Source organism: Gossypium arboreum, chromosome 8 (genome assembly GCF_025698485.1).
Source record: "Gossypium arboreum isolate Shixiya-1 chromosome 8, ASM2569848v2, whole genome shotgun sequence".
Classification (NCBI taxonomy): Eukaryota; Viridiplantae; Streptophyta; class Magnoliopsida; order Malvales; family Malvaceae; genus Gossypium; species Gossypium arboreum.
The window spans coordinates 9,757,015-9,772,559 of NC_069077.1; the positions used below are offsets into that span (position 1 = coordinate 9,757,015).

A 15,545-nucleotide genomic window follows, 5' to 3' on the forward strand; every position below is an offset into this window, starting at 1 on the left:
ATTATGAATATGATATTGGGGACCAAAATAATGTTTTAAAAGCTTGAGTAGCAAAAGAAAAAAATTGCTTAAAAATGACTTAAATTAAATAATTCATAACTAAAATGGACTAAAACTATTATTCCACCCCTTAACCGAGGGGAGACCATTGCCTGCCCCATTAACTATGCCGATGTGTGTAGATACTTATGTAACTAATTTTAATTGATAATTGACTAATTAAAATTAAAATTAATATGTAAAATTATATATTAATATTATAGTATCCGAATTACACATAAATTATATATTAATATTATGATGCCCCAATTATACTAAGGCATACATAAAATGAAAGTCATATGATTAGAATAATCATGTATGTCTTAGCATTTAATTTATGTTACGTGGATTAGTAGTCTAGTTTAAATAAACCCTGTTTATGTGTATATTTGGCTAAAATTGAGTCTCTCTAAGTTCCCGTACAATAGATGAAATGAATTTTAAACATTTCATTTTATTGTTATTTGTGAATAAAAAAAGAATAGATTAATTATGAGGAGTTTTGCTTGTAATTAAAACTAAATTAAAGAATATTAAAATTTATCTTTGTATCAATGTGGAATCAATTATATTAATTTTCATTTACAATTTTAGTTTTAGTTTTCAATTTTACAACCCATCTACTTTTTTTTAATTAAAAATATAATCATTACTGATTATTATGAATATAACCCTAATCACTCTTACTAATCCTTCCACAAAGCTAGAGAGATAAACAATAGGATTTGTTGAAATTGGCATAGCCCCTGCTCCCATTGCTTATCTCCACATGCTATCTTTATGAGATACACGTTAGGCAAAGTTTTCTTTCAATTTTGGTTATTTGCTTGTTAATGCATATTTTTCTTCCCTTTTTCGTAGCATATCACATGCTTAGGAGAAAAAGAAAAAAAAAATTTGGGCATGGAATTGGTAATTATTTTAATATTAGGGTTTGAATTCTTTTATCTAAATTAGAATCTAAATCTAATAATTATTCTCATATTAGGACTTGAATTATTTTTCGGTCTAAGTTAATCTATTATATTTCTTTAAAAATCCTAAAGTTTAGACTCCACTGTGGGAACAATTATCCAGTTCAAGCTTCAATATAGGAACAATTGTCAAGTTTGATGATTAACTTGGACAAAAAAATTTCAAACCCCAATATGAGAATAGTTATCTAGTTGAGACACCGATATAGGAACAATAACTAAATTTAGGGTTTAGTTTAGAAAAAAAAGTTCAAGACTCTAATGTATAAATAATTATTAAGTTAAACATAATTGTATGTTCAAATTAGGATTGGACCACCTATTTAATGAAGAATTAATTAGAGGCCCCATTAGGACCTAATATGGGAGAGCATCAACGACATTTTCCATCTAATTGCCTATTTAGAAACCAGCGCTACTAGGGAATGGCGTAGGGGTACATCCCTCTCTAGCTAAACAACACCTGACCCTCAGTAGATGGAGCGTGAAGAGAATATATAGCCTCTTTAAGTGTTCCCCATTGCATTTTGGTCCTCGGATGAGTAAATTAATCCTTTGAGAAATTTATTTTTGGTGTTTTATATATAAGGTTCAATCCTTATATATATATATATATATATATATATATTATATTTATTCAATTTACAACTTAATTCTTTTAATTGGATCAGATCAGCATATTAATTATATAAAAATAATTTGATTAAAAGACAAAAATGCAATCATATAAAGACTTTATGATACTGTATCAATTATGAGTCCAAAGTGTATCATGCATAGATTAAAAAGTTTTAGAAGTTTACATAATACAATATTTCAAAGAAATGCAATAAGGGGAAATAACATTGTGTTGCATGGAATATTTTGTACTTTCGTTCCAATTTCAACACGCCATTAAAGAAAAAAAGATATTGAAGTAGCTATTTCCGAAATAGACTTGCTTTTAAGGGTTTGGTTATTCACTCAAACTCAAAAATCTAGTAAAAATATTTGATTCGAAGAGTAGACGTCGGCAAAAAAAAAAATCTTTGTTTGAAATATTGGTTTGGCTCAGATTTGAACATTCAAAGCTCAGGTCTAGTTCGACTCATTTTCTAATATATTATATTATGCTATTTTTATATATGTAGTTTATAACATAAAATTTATATTTATATTAATATAATATTATAATGTAAATATTAAATAAATGTTAAGTTGTTTATATGTTAACTTATTAAATTTTAAATTAAACATAAATATTTTACTTTTTTTAAATAATACGAGAGTCTTAAAATGAACTTGAATTAATCATTTATAAATATATATATATATATATATATATATATATATATATATAGTTAGACTTGGACAAAATTTTAATGTCATATTTCAAGTTGGGTTAAGCTTGAACAAATAAATTTAGCTCAATTTATAAATAAGATTTTCTTTCCATTTGAATTCTCTCGATATTCAACAATTATATCGAATCTTCATTATATTCAAACTTGAGCCATGATAAACCTTTAAACGAGAAAATTCTCTCTTAATATTATAATTTTAATCCATAAAATTGGAAGCAGAGAAGCTACTTATAAAGAAGATGAAACTGATGACAATTATTGTATAGCACACTACCTAATTATCATACACTTCCTCAAATTCGAATCCCATAAAAATTTTCCATTTCTCTTTCCAGGAAAATTATCAGCATTGGAGCAATAACATCTTTGTCAGCTGATGCTGTGACTACGACTTTCGACTATCACTTTATATTCCCCCTCTAAACCAAAAGTGTGCAATATCATAAAACAAACAAGCTTGGCATTAAATATGTATTCCAATTATAAAGCTTTGATCTTAACTCTTTTTTCATCACTAATCTTTTCTGCATAAATCGATCTGCCAGTACTCATATCATTGAAACAAGCTTCAAAAAATGGAGCCCATGATAGCAATATGTCTACATAAAACCCCTCCTATCTTATACAAAGTTAACCCTACTGGACCACCCTATAATTATTTGATGACTAGCCTTTCTAGATGCAACTGAAAAAAAATGCAAAATACCTTGAGAAAGTAGTTCCATTTCATGAAGAAAACTATTATGAACATCTCCATGTTCATTCAAGCATCAATAATTGATCTTCACAAACCCAAATTGGGATTAAGATTTTATCCAAATTTAACCCTTTTCTATTGCTTTTTTATCTTTCACAATCTTAAGCTTTTAAAGGCATCCTAAAAGCAACCATATCTCCATTACAAAGTTGGGTCAGAGGTTACTAGTTTCATACTGATGTGGCAGGGAGTAATTAATAAGAGGATGGCAGATTTAGACAAAGTTTGAAGGGTATTTCCGTCATTATACAAAGCTGAATTTATTGCTAGATTTTGACAACGTCTTTCACCATTGGTTGCTGCTTAATGCTTTGATCTCGTATCAATATAGACCTACTACCTGCCTCTTTATGAGGTGCATAAACTCAATTCCACAAACTTCATCTTCTGACCTTTCTTATTGATTAAAATCATGAGAATAAGGAATCCCAAATTCTCATTTTTGTTGTTTATTATTATCATTATACTCTCTTCCACCATCGCCTTCTCAAGTTGCCGATACATCCATAGGACCCTAAGTAATGAAGATGAACAACCAAGCAAGACAGATTTCTTCGCATGGCACTTCCCTACAAAGTCTTCTGAGGAATCTAAAGCAGAAAAGAGTCGACCAATTCATGAAGTTTCCTATCGAACAGTTCCAGGAGGACCAAACCCACTTCACAATTGATTAAGTCTTTTTTTTGTTGTTGTTGCAGATTTTTGGCTGCTTGATTGTAGTGCAGGCTTTTTTTTCTGCCCCCGCCCCCCCTCTCTCTCTCTCTTCGTGATAGTTATGTATATAGTAGGTACAGTTTGACAGTAAGCATGCAATTGTTCTATTTTTCAGAAACTTTGATTCTCAAAGAAGTTTAAGTCATGGAATGTAAATAGGTGTATCTTTTTTTTAAGGAAGATGCACTGATACAAGGTGGTTAAATGGATGAATGTATATTATTTTTGTAGAATGATGTTGTTCTGCAATTAATAATTACAGGCAAGGATGTGTTTTTTGCAGTCTGGATTAAAATTGAGATCGACAGATGAACTACTGAAAATATTGAGTTGATTGTGCATCCTTTTTGCTAAGCTCATTATTTTTGGAATTTTTACTCTGTATGCAAAGTATTATCCTTTAACGTATCTGGTTTTGTTCATAATAAGAGTTTTTTTTTTTTTCTTTTAATTTTGTCAAAAACCTGAGTGCTTGACCTGAAAGGAAAGCAAAAATGTTTCGTCGACTGCTTAATTAAGGCACTTGTAGATGTGAATGCTACTACTCTCGAAAATAACTGGATTTATTCTTTTATTGTCTGCATTATGAATGGTTGGACAAATGGGGTTCTCCTTTCAAAACAATAATAAATATCTATACAGTTTTTAGTAGTTTGGTTTTTATTTTTATTTTTATTTCATACTATTATTAATCTTAAAAGAAAATTAAATCGCTTAGTGAAGACTAAAACATTAGTTTTTAGCGATATTAAGGTGGCAACTTTTGTGACAATACATTAGTACTGTTCAATTATAAATGAGTCTTTGTTTTGATCACTTAATTAAAAAAGTTATAATTTGATCACTATTGTATTTGAAATTATTATCTTTTATCACCAAATTGTTAAGTAGTTACCAGTGACACCTTTTTAGAGAATATATTAATAATTTTAGCCCTTAATTTTTATACTTTTATTTATTTAACCCTAATTTTATATAGAAGTTATTTAAAAAAATTAGAAATATTATTTAAAAAAATTAGAAAAGTCCATATAAAATTCATGTTATTTTCTAATTATTGCAACAATAAATTTCAAGATTACCATTAAATCATGAAAATAGATAATAATAAAAAGACTAAATTAATTTTAATCCCTTAACATAATATTCATATGGTATAAAGGTTAAATATAAAAAAAACTAATGATCATTCAAGAAAACTCAAGATTCTATTATAGTAAAGCTTAGGATTATTTAATATTGAGACATAAGAATGAAAATGGTCATTCAATAAAATCCGATAACAAATTAAAAATAGAACAAAACTAAACTAATAATATCTTCAAGTCGAGTTTCATGCTATTGAAGAATTTTTAAAACTAATATTACAAAGGCTTGTAAAACTAACTCGATACCATTTTTAGACAAATAAAAATACAAAATAAACACAATATTTTCTTTTTTCGAACTCATTTCAAAATTTAAAATCATTTAAATTAATTTTCAAAACCAAATTGATTTTGAATAGTTTTCTTTTACTTTTCTTACAATGGAAAATAATTTTTCACTTTAACTGAAATTTTGATCTATTTTCATTTTAATTTTAAAATTTTCTATGTATTCTTATATTTTGTATATTTTTCTTATTCTTTTAAAAAATAATTTTAATTTTATCATTTATATAGAATTATGGTCAAATAGACATAAAATATAAAATTTGATGACTAAAATTGTCACTATACCAACTAAAAAAGTATCATTGTTGGCTACTTAATGGTTGAATGATAAAAAAAAAAACAATTTCAAAAAGTTATTGACCAAATTGTAACTTTTTTATTTAAGTATACCAAAACGAAAATTTACATATTATTGAGTGACTAATAGTATAGTTTACCTTAAAATTAAATTAAATTATATAAAAATCAAATGTAATTAAATTAAAATTGAAAAAAAATTCAGACTCTCACTCCTACGATTCTTTCTTCTCTTTTAATGCTTTTTTAATCCTCTTATCATTTTTTCTATTCACCCTTTTCTCATAATTTCATGCTTTATATGAATTATTATTATTATTATTATAGAAGTTCACTCAACATTAACATAAAGTAATAAAAAATGAAGAAATTTGTTTTTAAAAATAATACTTAGATTTTGAATTCGCATGAGAAAAGAATTGAAATTTAGGTTTAGAAACGAAAAAGAAGCTCGCCGGAATCTAGGTTTTGTCATCAAAAATAGGATTTGGATAAGGTTTTCAACATATTCTTGAATTTTCCGTTATCAAAGTTCTTGGGTGACGAACAAATAGATGAGCATTTTCTAAATTAAAAAGAATTAAGAAACTAATATTTAACTTTTTTTTGTTTTTATCACAAAATGATTAGGTAAGAGATTCTTTTAACAACTAAGGTAATTTGGATAACAGAATATAATTTCGGTACTACTTGAGGAAAAAAAAAAGTTTAAATACCACTTTAAATAACAGAATATACTATAAATACCGCTTTGTGACAAAAAAAAAATTAGGTACCAATTTCAGAAAAATGAGTATAACTCATGTACCATTTTTTGAAAATTTATATCCATAAATAAGAGTAATCACATTGAATTGTCTAACTGAAGTTGTTTTCATAAATAAGATAATTGTTGAAGAAAGAGACGCATAAAGTACCTGCTCCCATGATGTCCTGTCACGAACTATTTTGACTGGAACAAGAAGATTGAACTCCAAAACGAAAGCATTTAAAGCTAGTCTTGAAGCACAACTTTCCTGGGGTTTTAAAATTATACAGAGAAGCGAAGTTGAATGGTCACTCATTGACCAATGGGCAAAACAAGGGATGGGTCATAAGATTAAGCAGACAACTTTAAATCTGAGAAGAAACGAACCCCCGGATATTACCCTAAACTATCATCACTACTTTGAAATATATGTACCAACGTGCTGAGGCATACGACTCACCCACTTGTATCTGATCCGAACTTAAATTACTACCAGATTTTCAGTGGATACAGTACTGCTTTCAGGTATAATAAAGTGCATGTCCTATTGCAATAACGAGCAACCAGTAGGCTTTCCATTTTAGAAATTTTGAGTTCAAAGTTTCAAAGCATGCAAATCAAACAATAAGAAAATGTAGTAACTGTTGCTATTGTTACAATTTAACAATTGGACCAACATTGTTGCTACATACATACAAGGGAAAGAAAAAAGGATTTTCATTGCTTGGTCTACATATATATCCAACATTCAGTTTAGTAGGGCATTGTAAGTCTACCCAATAGCATATAGCATTGATGGAAGCATGGTGATTGTTGCAGTACCGAGTTATATATAGCACCGTATGAGTTTGTAGGATTATACGGGTTTAACCGTAAGTCATGGCCAGAACCCTTGCAATACCTTGTTCTATATAATGAGAAATTATCTTATTCATCGTCAGTGATAACCTTAATAAATACGGTGGTGGCCAGCAGCCCATCGAGGTCTTATGAGATCTGCAACTGACTTCAAGAATTTTTAAGACTCTGGAAAAGTTCTGGAAGATGTGCATTGGTTAGCTTGGCCTTCTTGGAGAACTCTTTGTTTTTCTGTCTGGGTTTGGGTTTGGAGGTAATGCCTTGGACTTGTGCAGCAGCCCTCCTTTTTGCTGTGTTAGTAGCAGGTTTCATGCCATTCTTTTGGAGATCTTTTTCGATGTCGAGCATGTCTCGTGGCAATTCAATAGACCGAAATAGCTCTTTAAGGTCATCATCAACCTTAATAGGCACCCTGGGATCATTTGGGAAGGCAATGTCCTCCTGAGAATCAAAATTTGATAGCAGCCAAATCTGACCTGCAGCTTTCAGACCCTACAAAAAGAATAACTATATCAACAGCCATTGCAACAGACATATTAACTTACCAGCACTATTTAAATGAATTTTGTGCCTATGTGTAACGTATAATTTAATATATAAAAGATTAAGAACTGAACAAGTAGATTTGTAAGAAAAAGTTCCCCTCCCTCCCTCCCTTAAAGGCCAAAACAACACAGGCAAAATGAAAGCAATAGAATAGAAGCCATTAGAATAATTTACAACGATAATAAATGAAACTGTCATGAAAATCTCCTAAAAACCAACTCTGAAGTCAGTTTCCCTTTTACAAGGAAATTAGCAACTGATAGTCCACACCAACTTATTCAAGCATAGTTTCATTGAGAATTTTATCAATAATGCTTACTAAGCCCCTGTTCTCCATTGCGTTTGGGGTTCCAAAAGCACTTTTCAACCGCAAAAGCAATGGAAAACAATTGGCTTTTGGAGTCAAAAGTGCTTTTCCACCCAAACGCAGAAGCTGGGATTTCAAAACTTAAACCTTCCAATTCAATGTTATGTCCAGAACAGCTCCCAAGATCTCCCACTTTATGCACAAATATTAATCATCTGTGAGCAAAAATAAGGTGTTGCACTCTTTGCTTTTATCACATTTAATTGTTAGAAAAAGAAATAAAGAACCAAAAGAAATTTAGTAAAGAATTTAGGTACTAAAGGCTTCAATAGAAATATGTAAACTGAAAGCTAAGTCAAGACATATTACAGAAATTATATGGGGACATAGGAGTAAGTAGAGTGAAGGAAAATCTGCAACACAAGTGTACCTGCAAGTCCTCCATCACATTCGGGTATGCATCCTTGAGATCAATAACAGCAATGCCTTCAATATATTTCCGAATCAAGACAAGAAGTTCATTCTTGTTTTTTACGTCATGCTTAGCCTGTAAGGATAAATTATACAAAATTGCAATATTTATGAAGGAGACTAGACAATAGGGACAATGCGTAATTGCATATTGTGAAATAAATGCTGAAATAAAAAAAAAAAAAAGAAAAAATCTATCGAAGGTCACAATAGCAACAAAGTAATTGTAACCTTGTAAGAGAAGCGCTTTCCATCATAGTTCACTTTTGGGTTTTTCCTCAAGCCCTCAAAGACATCTTTGTTGCCATTCACATCAACATAACATGCTTCATTGATCTGCTCTGGTGTGAAAGCTTGCCTTGTCTGCAACCATGAATACATATTTTACAGCTTTTAGATCGTTAATAATTTCAGCCCCTTACTAAGCACTATTGTCAGTTCAATAATCTATAGTGGTGCCAGCAGAAACAAAGATGTAAAAAGTCCATGGTAACGAAAACTAGCAGTTATTCAATAACCCACGAAATGCAAATGATTTATATCTCAAGTCTCCCATCATTCTCTGATGTAAAATCCAATATAACTACTTGATGAAATTAATAATACATTAATACAGTAAAAATCCACACCTGTGCTCTCTTACTAGACATTTGAAAAGATATTTCCAAATATAGCAAAGCAAATCTACCATTTCCAACTCAAAAAGGTTACAAAAGAATACAACAGTGCTCTACTGCAGGGACCTACTAGATGCTATCCCAAGTTCTAACCCCAAAATCACTTGTATCTGCTACCCTTAAAAATTGCTAAAACATTATTCAACTTTACTTGCATTACCATATCAGAAATGCAGGGTAAAACTAACCCAATACAAACTCAATGGGATGAGAATAACAATAGCAAATAGGAGCAGATAGCACATGCTAGTCAGGCTCCGGGGCTAGAAAAGTTTGAAGACTAAAGTAGGCACATAAGCAACAAGAAGATTTCTCCTTTATGCAGTATTTGAATGCACATTGCCATCAATTTCTCAATAAAAGCAGTTTTGCTTCATAATAGATTCATCCTCTGAGCTAGCAAACCATCACTTTAGCAATGAAACTTGCAACACTAAAAATCATTTACGAATGTTAAACAAGGTATGGTCCTTGAATTATTTGCATTGAGAGCATGAACCATAAAGATTAAAATGGGCTAAAAGTACCTGAAACAGAATGTCAATAACACGCTTCATTTGAGCTCCAACAGGAGCTTTTCGAATGCTGTTAATGTGCTGAAGCCTCTCGGTATCATTTGAGAATTTGACAGGAGCAGAAGGTCTTGCACTGGGAAAGGGGGAGGCGGCCGCAGGTACAGGTTTTGGAGTGGACCTAGAAGATGCTGATTTTGCTGCAATGTTGGAGAGCATCGACTGACACTTCTCCTGCTGCTGTTTAAATCTATCTAACTTCTCTTGTAATGCCATCACTCAAGACCTTCTTAACCTTCACAACTCTCAAATCCCAGAGACAAAAAGAAAGAAAAATCAAAGCTGAAAACCAGAAAAGCTTGTCAATATAACTACCCAAAATGCCTACTCTTAAATTAAGAAACCTAACTGCTACATAATCAGAAATTCAACAAAATTCCAATCTTGTGTGTTCCAGAGTTAACAATGATTTAAGATATCATAACCCAATAAGAAGGATTCATTTCACAATCAAACAAAGATTGGATTCCAAAATCCAAACTTTAATTTAGTATTTGGTTACAGCTTATCGTAAGAATGTTGCTTTACTTTTCCCAGCTTTTGAGGTTTTCTATCTAACTCTAATTTCGAGTTAAAACACTTCAAATCGCTGAATCTTTCCAAAGCTATATCGAATTCGGATCAAAATCTAGCAACCCAATCTTTGATTCCATAATATAAGTCCATAAAGAAACCTGACTTTGACAATCAAACTCGAGATTGACAGTTTTCAATGGAATTTGGTTCATTAAAAAGCTATTATTCAACGAATCGAAGATAGCAAAAAGGAAGAAAATAACCTTGGTAGCTGGTAAGGGCTTTCAACGAGCTTTCGGCTTCAATTTCCGTTTAGATTACTGTCCTTTGATAAAAAGTTGAGGAGAGACTGAGAGTCCCCTTAAATAATAAGCGAAAACGCAGAGACATAACTGCCCCCAAACCCTTTTAACCGCTTTCTCCAAAATACCCTTTTATTTAAAGAAAATAGCATTAAAAAATTAAACATATTAATTCATGAAATTTAAAAAACACCACAGATTATGTATTAAATATTTAATTGTAATTTAATGTATATTTTATTATGAATTTTATAAAACAAAATTTAATTTGTGCAAATTACTTCATTGATTCAAACCCTAATCATGTAACAATAAATGAGATTTTTGTAAAATAATTAAATTTAAAGCTACAGCCTTGAGAAATAACCGATTTTATTTTATTTAAATTTTGAATACCACTCTTGTTATTACCTATTTTCCATATGATGGTTGTACGTCTCTGATCATAGTTACAACTAATTACAATTCTACCTCAATAATTATAATTTGATATATTTATTGTTGACGAATCAGAACTCATTTATGAAGATGGTTTTAATAGAGAAACAAATTATTGAGGACTCAATCAATTTTATACAAATCGTATTTTCTATTTTGTGAAGATTGAATTGAATGACTTGAAGCTCCCATATTTATCTTAGATTTTATTAGTATACTTGCTGTACTGTTTTGAATGCTACAATAGTCATCCTTTGCCACAATTTTTTTTTCTGTCATTACGATCTTATTTGATTTTAAAAAACTTTTTGCTTTCACTTTTTTCAATAATTTAACAGAAATTAAATTGGTTCTTGTCGAAACCATTTTTTTTAAAAAAAGGTTGACTTGTTTGAAAATAAAAATTAAAACAAGAGTCGCCACCAATCCTTTTTTATGAGATGTGATCGGGTTACCTCATAATTTGATCCTTTTAATAAATGTTTCGATTTACTAAAAAGGTGAATTTGGTCTACGAATTTTGAGAAAACGGATTCAGGAGTTGGTTACGTGCGAAGAAGGATTATCACCCTCGTCACACCCAAAATTGGTACCTAATTAATTAATTAATGTCTAAATGTCGAAAATTGAAAACTTTGAAAGAATTTAAAATACGATCCCTCCTTTTATTAATGTTAATTTAAAAAACGTTCGGATAAATCGAAAAGAATGTTAAAGATTCTCTCGTCTCGAGGTAATAAAATGTCACATCCCGTAAGTTAAGACACGACACTTTGAACCCTCAAGAATAAGCTTGCCTTTAAATTTTATTGAAATTTCATGTATTTTGAAATTTAAAAGGATATTTGGCTATTTAGGTTTAACAAGAAAATCGAAACCCCATAAGTTAGGGTACGTTTTCTCGAATTCCCAAATCGCGAAATATTACTTTATTTTAAAAATTTTCCTTTTTTAAATAATAACGAGTACAACACTTAATGATGTGCATTTATTTTGTTTAGAGTAAAATAAAATAATCTATATTGGATAAATACATTGGAGCCTAATTCACGATGTGATTTAAATGAAATAGCTAAAAAAAAGGGTAATGTGGAACAGGGAGCAATAATACATGAATAAATGCTACGTTGATGAATGTCAATACTATGAAAATATTAATAAATAATCCCTAAAGCGTCGATGGCAATAATCATATAATACACCATTTTGATATCAACATTAATGATCAAAATAAAATGAAACAAAATAATATATAAATAATATAAAAGGTTTAAAATAAATAATAAATGAAAGAACTTAAAGTAAATAATATAAAAAACAGTTTCAAATAAATAATGTATGAAAAAACTTAAAATAAATAATAAAACAGCTTAAAATTTTTAAAATGAATAACATATAAAATAGTTTAAATTGAATATTATATGTGAAAATTTAAAATAGATAATATATAAAATAGTTTAAAATAAATAATATATATAAAAATATTTAAAATAAATAATATATAAAAAGTTTAAAATAAACAATATATGAAAAGATTTAAAATAAATAAGATAAGTAAGTTTAAAATAAATAACATATGAAAAGATTTAAAGTAAATAAAATAAATAAGCTTAATATAAATAACATATAAATAAATAAATAATAAATTTGCGAAAAAGGGTTGAAATTAAACAGCTTGAGGATTAAATTATAGTAAAAATGAAATTAAAAGGTAAAAATTATAACAAGATATTTGAATGAGGATTGAAATCAAAAGGCGCGAAAAGGCTGAGGACCAAATGGGCAAAAAACCCAATCCCTGGACATGTGCCTGTTTTTTAAATCGCCAATGAGTCAAGGACTTAATTGGAACGCGCAACAAATTTTTGGGGTCAAATTTATAAAATAAATAAATAAGAAAAAAGGACTAAATTAAAAAGAACAAGAATGCGGAAGGGCTAGGGGCGTAAATAGTCCATTTAACGAAAACACGTGGATCCCCCCAGAGCAGGTAAGGTCGCGAGGATCAGGGGCTCTAAACGGCGCCATTTTGAGGCCTGAAATAGGCCCTAAATGACGTCGTTTGCTTATCCTATCAAAGCAATTTAAAAAAAAAAAAACTTAACACCCCCAAAGGTTCTTTCAAATCCCCCTTTGGCCGACCCTTAGTTTTGCCAGCGGTCCTCCGCACTCTACCGTGGTCGATGGCCAGCGTCACGTAAAATGGGTATTTTAACCCTCGTTTTCTTTACGTATTTGAAGGCCGAGCCTTCTCAACCCAAAAGCCGAAAGACAAGGACCCCGACCCCTTTTAGATCCGGCATCGACGACGGAGAAGGGACCTCTGATGCCGAGACCACAGGATGATTAAAGGTGAGCCTTCCTTTCCTCTTTTTGTTTTCACCTTTTTTTATTAAAATAGAATTGTAAAAAATAAAAAGAAACAAGAAAACAAAAAGAAACAAGTAAAAGATAAAAACTAACACATTTTAAAACTTCTGTTCTCCTTTTTGATTTACTAGTGTGCGTAAAAAAAATACAAAGATGTAGTTTTGGACTTTATAGCCGACTACAAGACCCTTTGTTTCTATTCTTTGTCCGTTTCTTTGTTGTCTTTTGTATATAGGCTTCTTGCATTGTTTCTTCTTTGTAGGTGTCAGAGGCGTCAGACGCATGGAAGGGCGGTGGTTGGTGAGCCTCGAGCGGCGGTGGCGTTTGCGACAGAGGGGGGCGCCAACGTGGCATGCGGCTAGGGTTGTCTACCCCCTTTTTTTCTGCTGAAAATGTTTAATATTGTGGGCTTGGGCATTGGGTTTTAGGGTTAGGTTTAATTTTGAGTTGTTGGGTTTTGTATTTGGGCTATGATTGGATATTTGGGCCTGTTGTTGTAAATGGACAATTTTTTTATTGGTTTAAATTTTTGTAGTTTGGGCCCGAGACAAAATTGACTTATTACAGTTCTAATATTAACAACATGAAGTACCTCATTTAAGGCTAAGATTCTTCCACATGTAAGTTTGAGCAAGATATTGTCTTTATTAAGCACATGTGCCAAGCATGAGTCTCTGATGTAGACAATTTATTCCCCTTTCTCTTATTGGGAGTAATAGTAAATGCATTTTGATTGCCACAAATATATCTAATGGTACTAGAGTCTGTCGATTACCCTTTCGCATTAATCATAATATTAATTTAAAAAATTATCACAATAATTATGTTATCTGTTTCAACCAAATTGAAATTTGACTTAATAAGATTGTCTTCTTTTCTCTTTTGATTTTTACATTGATATGCATGATGGCTCAATTTGCCATAGGCAAAGCGGTTTGATTTTTCTCAAAGTTAGGGGTATTAGTTTTGGACTTGTAACCATGTTTTTTCATACATGCTTGTGTGTTGTTTCCCACCAAGTTAACATATAAATATAATAAGGGACATTATCATTGTTGTAACGTTGACAACATGTGAAGCATCTACAGTAGCAGCGAGAATACGGGTATTTACAAAATCAACAGGATTATTGGAGAATTTATATATCACTTTCTAAAAAAAAAAAGAAGTGGGTCATAATGAATACTCTTAAAGATGGAGTTTTTCCTTTGACAAAATAATTCCTAAACATGTAACCATTTTAGGAAATTTTATGAAAAAGTGAAAAATACAAAGGCTAAACATGAAATGTGTTAGACATTATTCGTTGTATCCCTCGCAATTTAACAAGTTATTTTAATACAAAAAGAGGAACAATATCTAGAGAAAATACTAAAAATTTACAGGAAAGCGAATTTCATATTCAAAAATTTTAATTTTGGAGTTTTATTAATTATTAAGTATTAATTTAAGGAGGTGTCGTTTGCCTAAAGGCCCAATAACCAAACCCAAAGCCCACTCTTATGGAAAAATTACTATTTCAATCCTTCTTTATTTTGGTTCGTCGCTCCTTATATTACATATGTATATTTCTATATTTATTCCTTTCTCATATATTTATATTTATTTAGATATATTATATTAATAACATATCACCTAGTATTATATATTATATATTCATTAAAAATAAAAGAAAGACTAAATCACTTAAAAATGTTAAGCCCTTAACCCAAAAATTTACCTTTTCATTTTTACTCTTAATTTTCTTCCCACTGCCATCATCAATTTCTTTTCTTGATTGCTGCCATTGGCCCTTGCCTTTATAAATTTCTTGCTCTCCACAAATTTAGCTGCTATATCGGTCCAAGACAGCTGCCAATTGCCTTGCTTGTGTCATGTTTTGCTGCTCCAAAGTGCTACCATTTAGCTGCAATTTTCTTCAATAATTTTTGCATTGAATTGCACCATAAATTAGCTGCTGCCTTCTTCAAAATTGTTTATGGGTTGTGTTCTTATCTAGTTTAGGATTAATAAAGTGTGTTATTAGGGTTTTTTTTAATGTGTTCTAAATTACATAATATATAAAAATAACATAATATAAAATATTATAAACTTAAAATGGGTCAGACCGGACCAGGCTCGGCTTGGGCCTTGAATGTTTAAGCCTGAGCCCGACCCCATATTTTAAGTGGACCTAA

At 30.4% G+C, this 15,545-nt stretch overlaps 1 protein-coding gene across 1 annotated transcript; it reads right to left on the reverse strand.

The window, feature by feature from the left end:
* Positions 1-6,858: 6,858 nt before the first annotated feature.
* On the reverse strand, positions 6,859-10,669 carry LOC108467438 (uncharacterized). Its single transcript, XM_017768048.2, has 5 exons — positions 10,522-10,669; positions 9,698-10,024; positions 8,725-8,856; positions 8,453-8,569; positions 6,859-7,661 (listed from the first exon to the last, which is right to left on the reverse strand). The coding sequence occupies exons 2-5, from the start codon at positions 9,956-9,958 to the stop codon at positions 7,320-7,322; spliced, it is 852 nt and encodes a 283-aa protein (XP_017623537.1). The 5' UTR covers positions 9,959-10,024; positions 10,522-10,669; the 3' UTR covers positions 6,859-7,319.
* Positions 10,670-15,545: the final 4,876 nt, after the last annotated feature.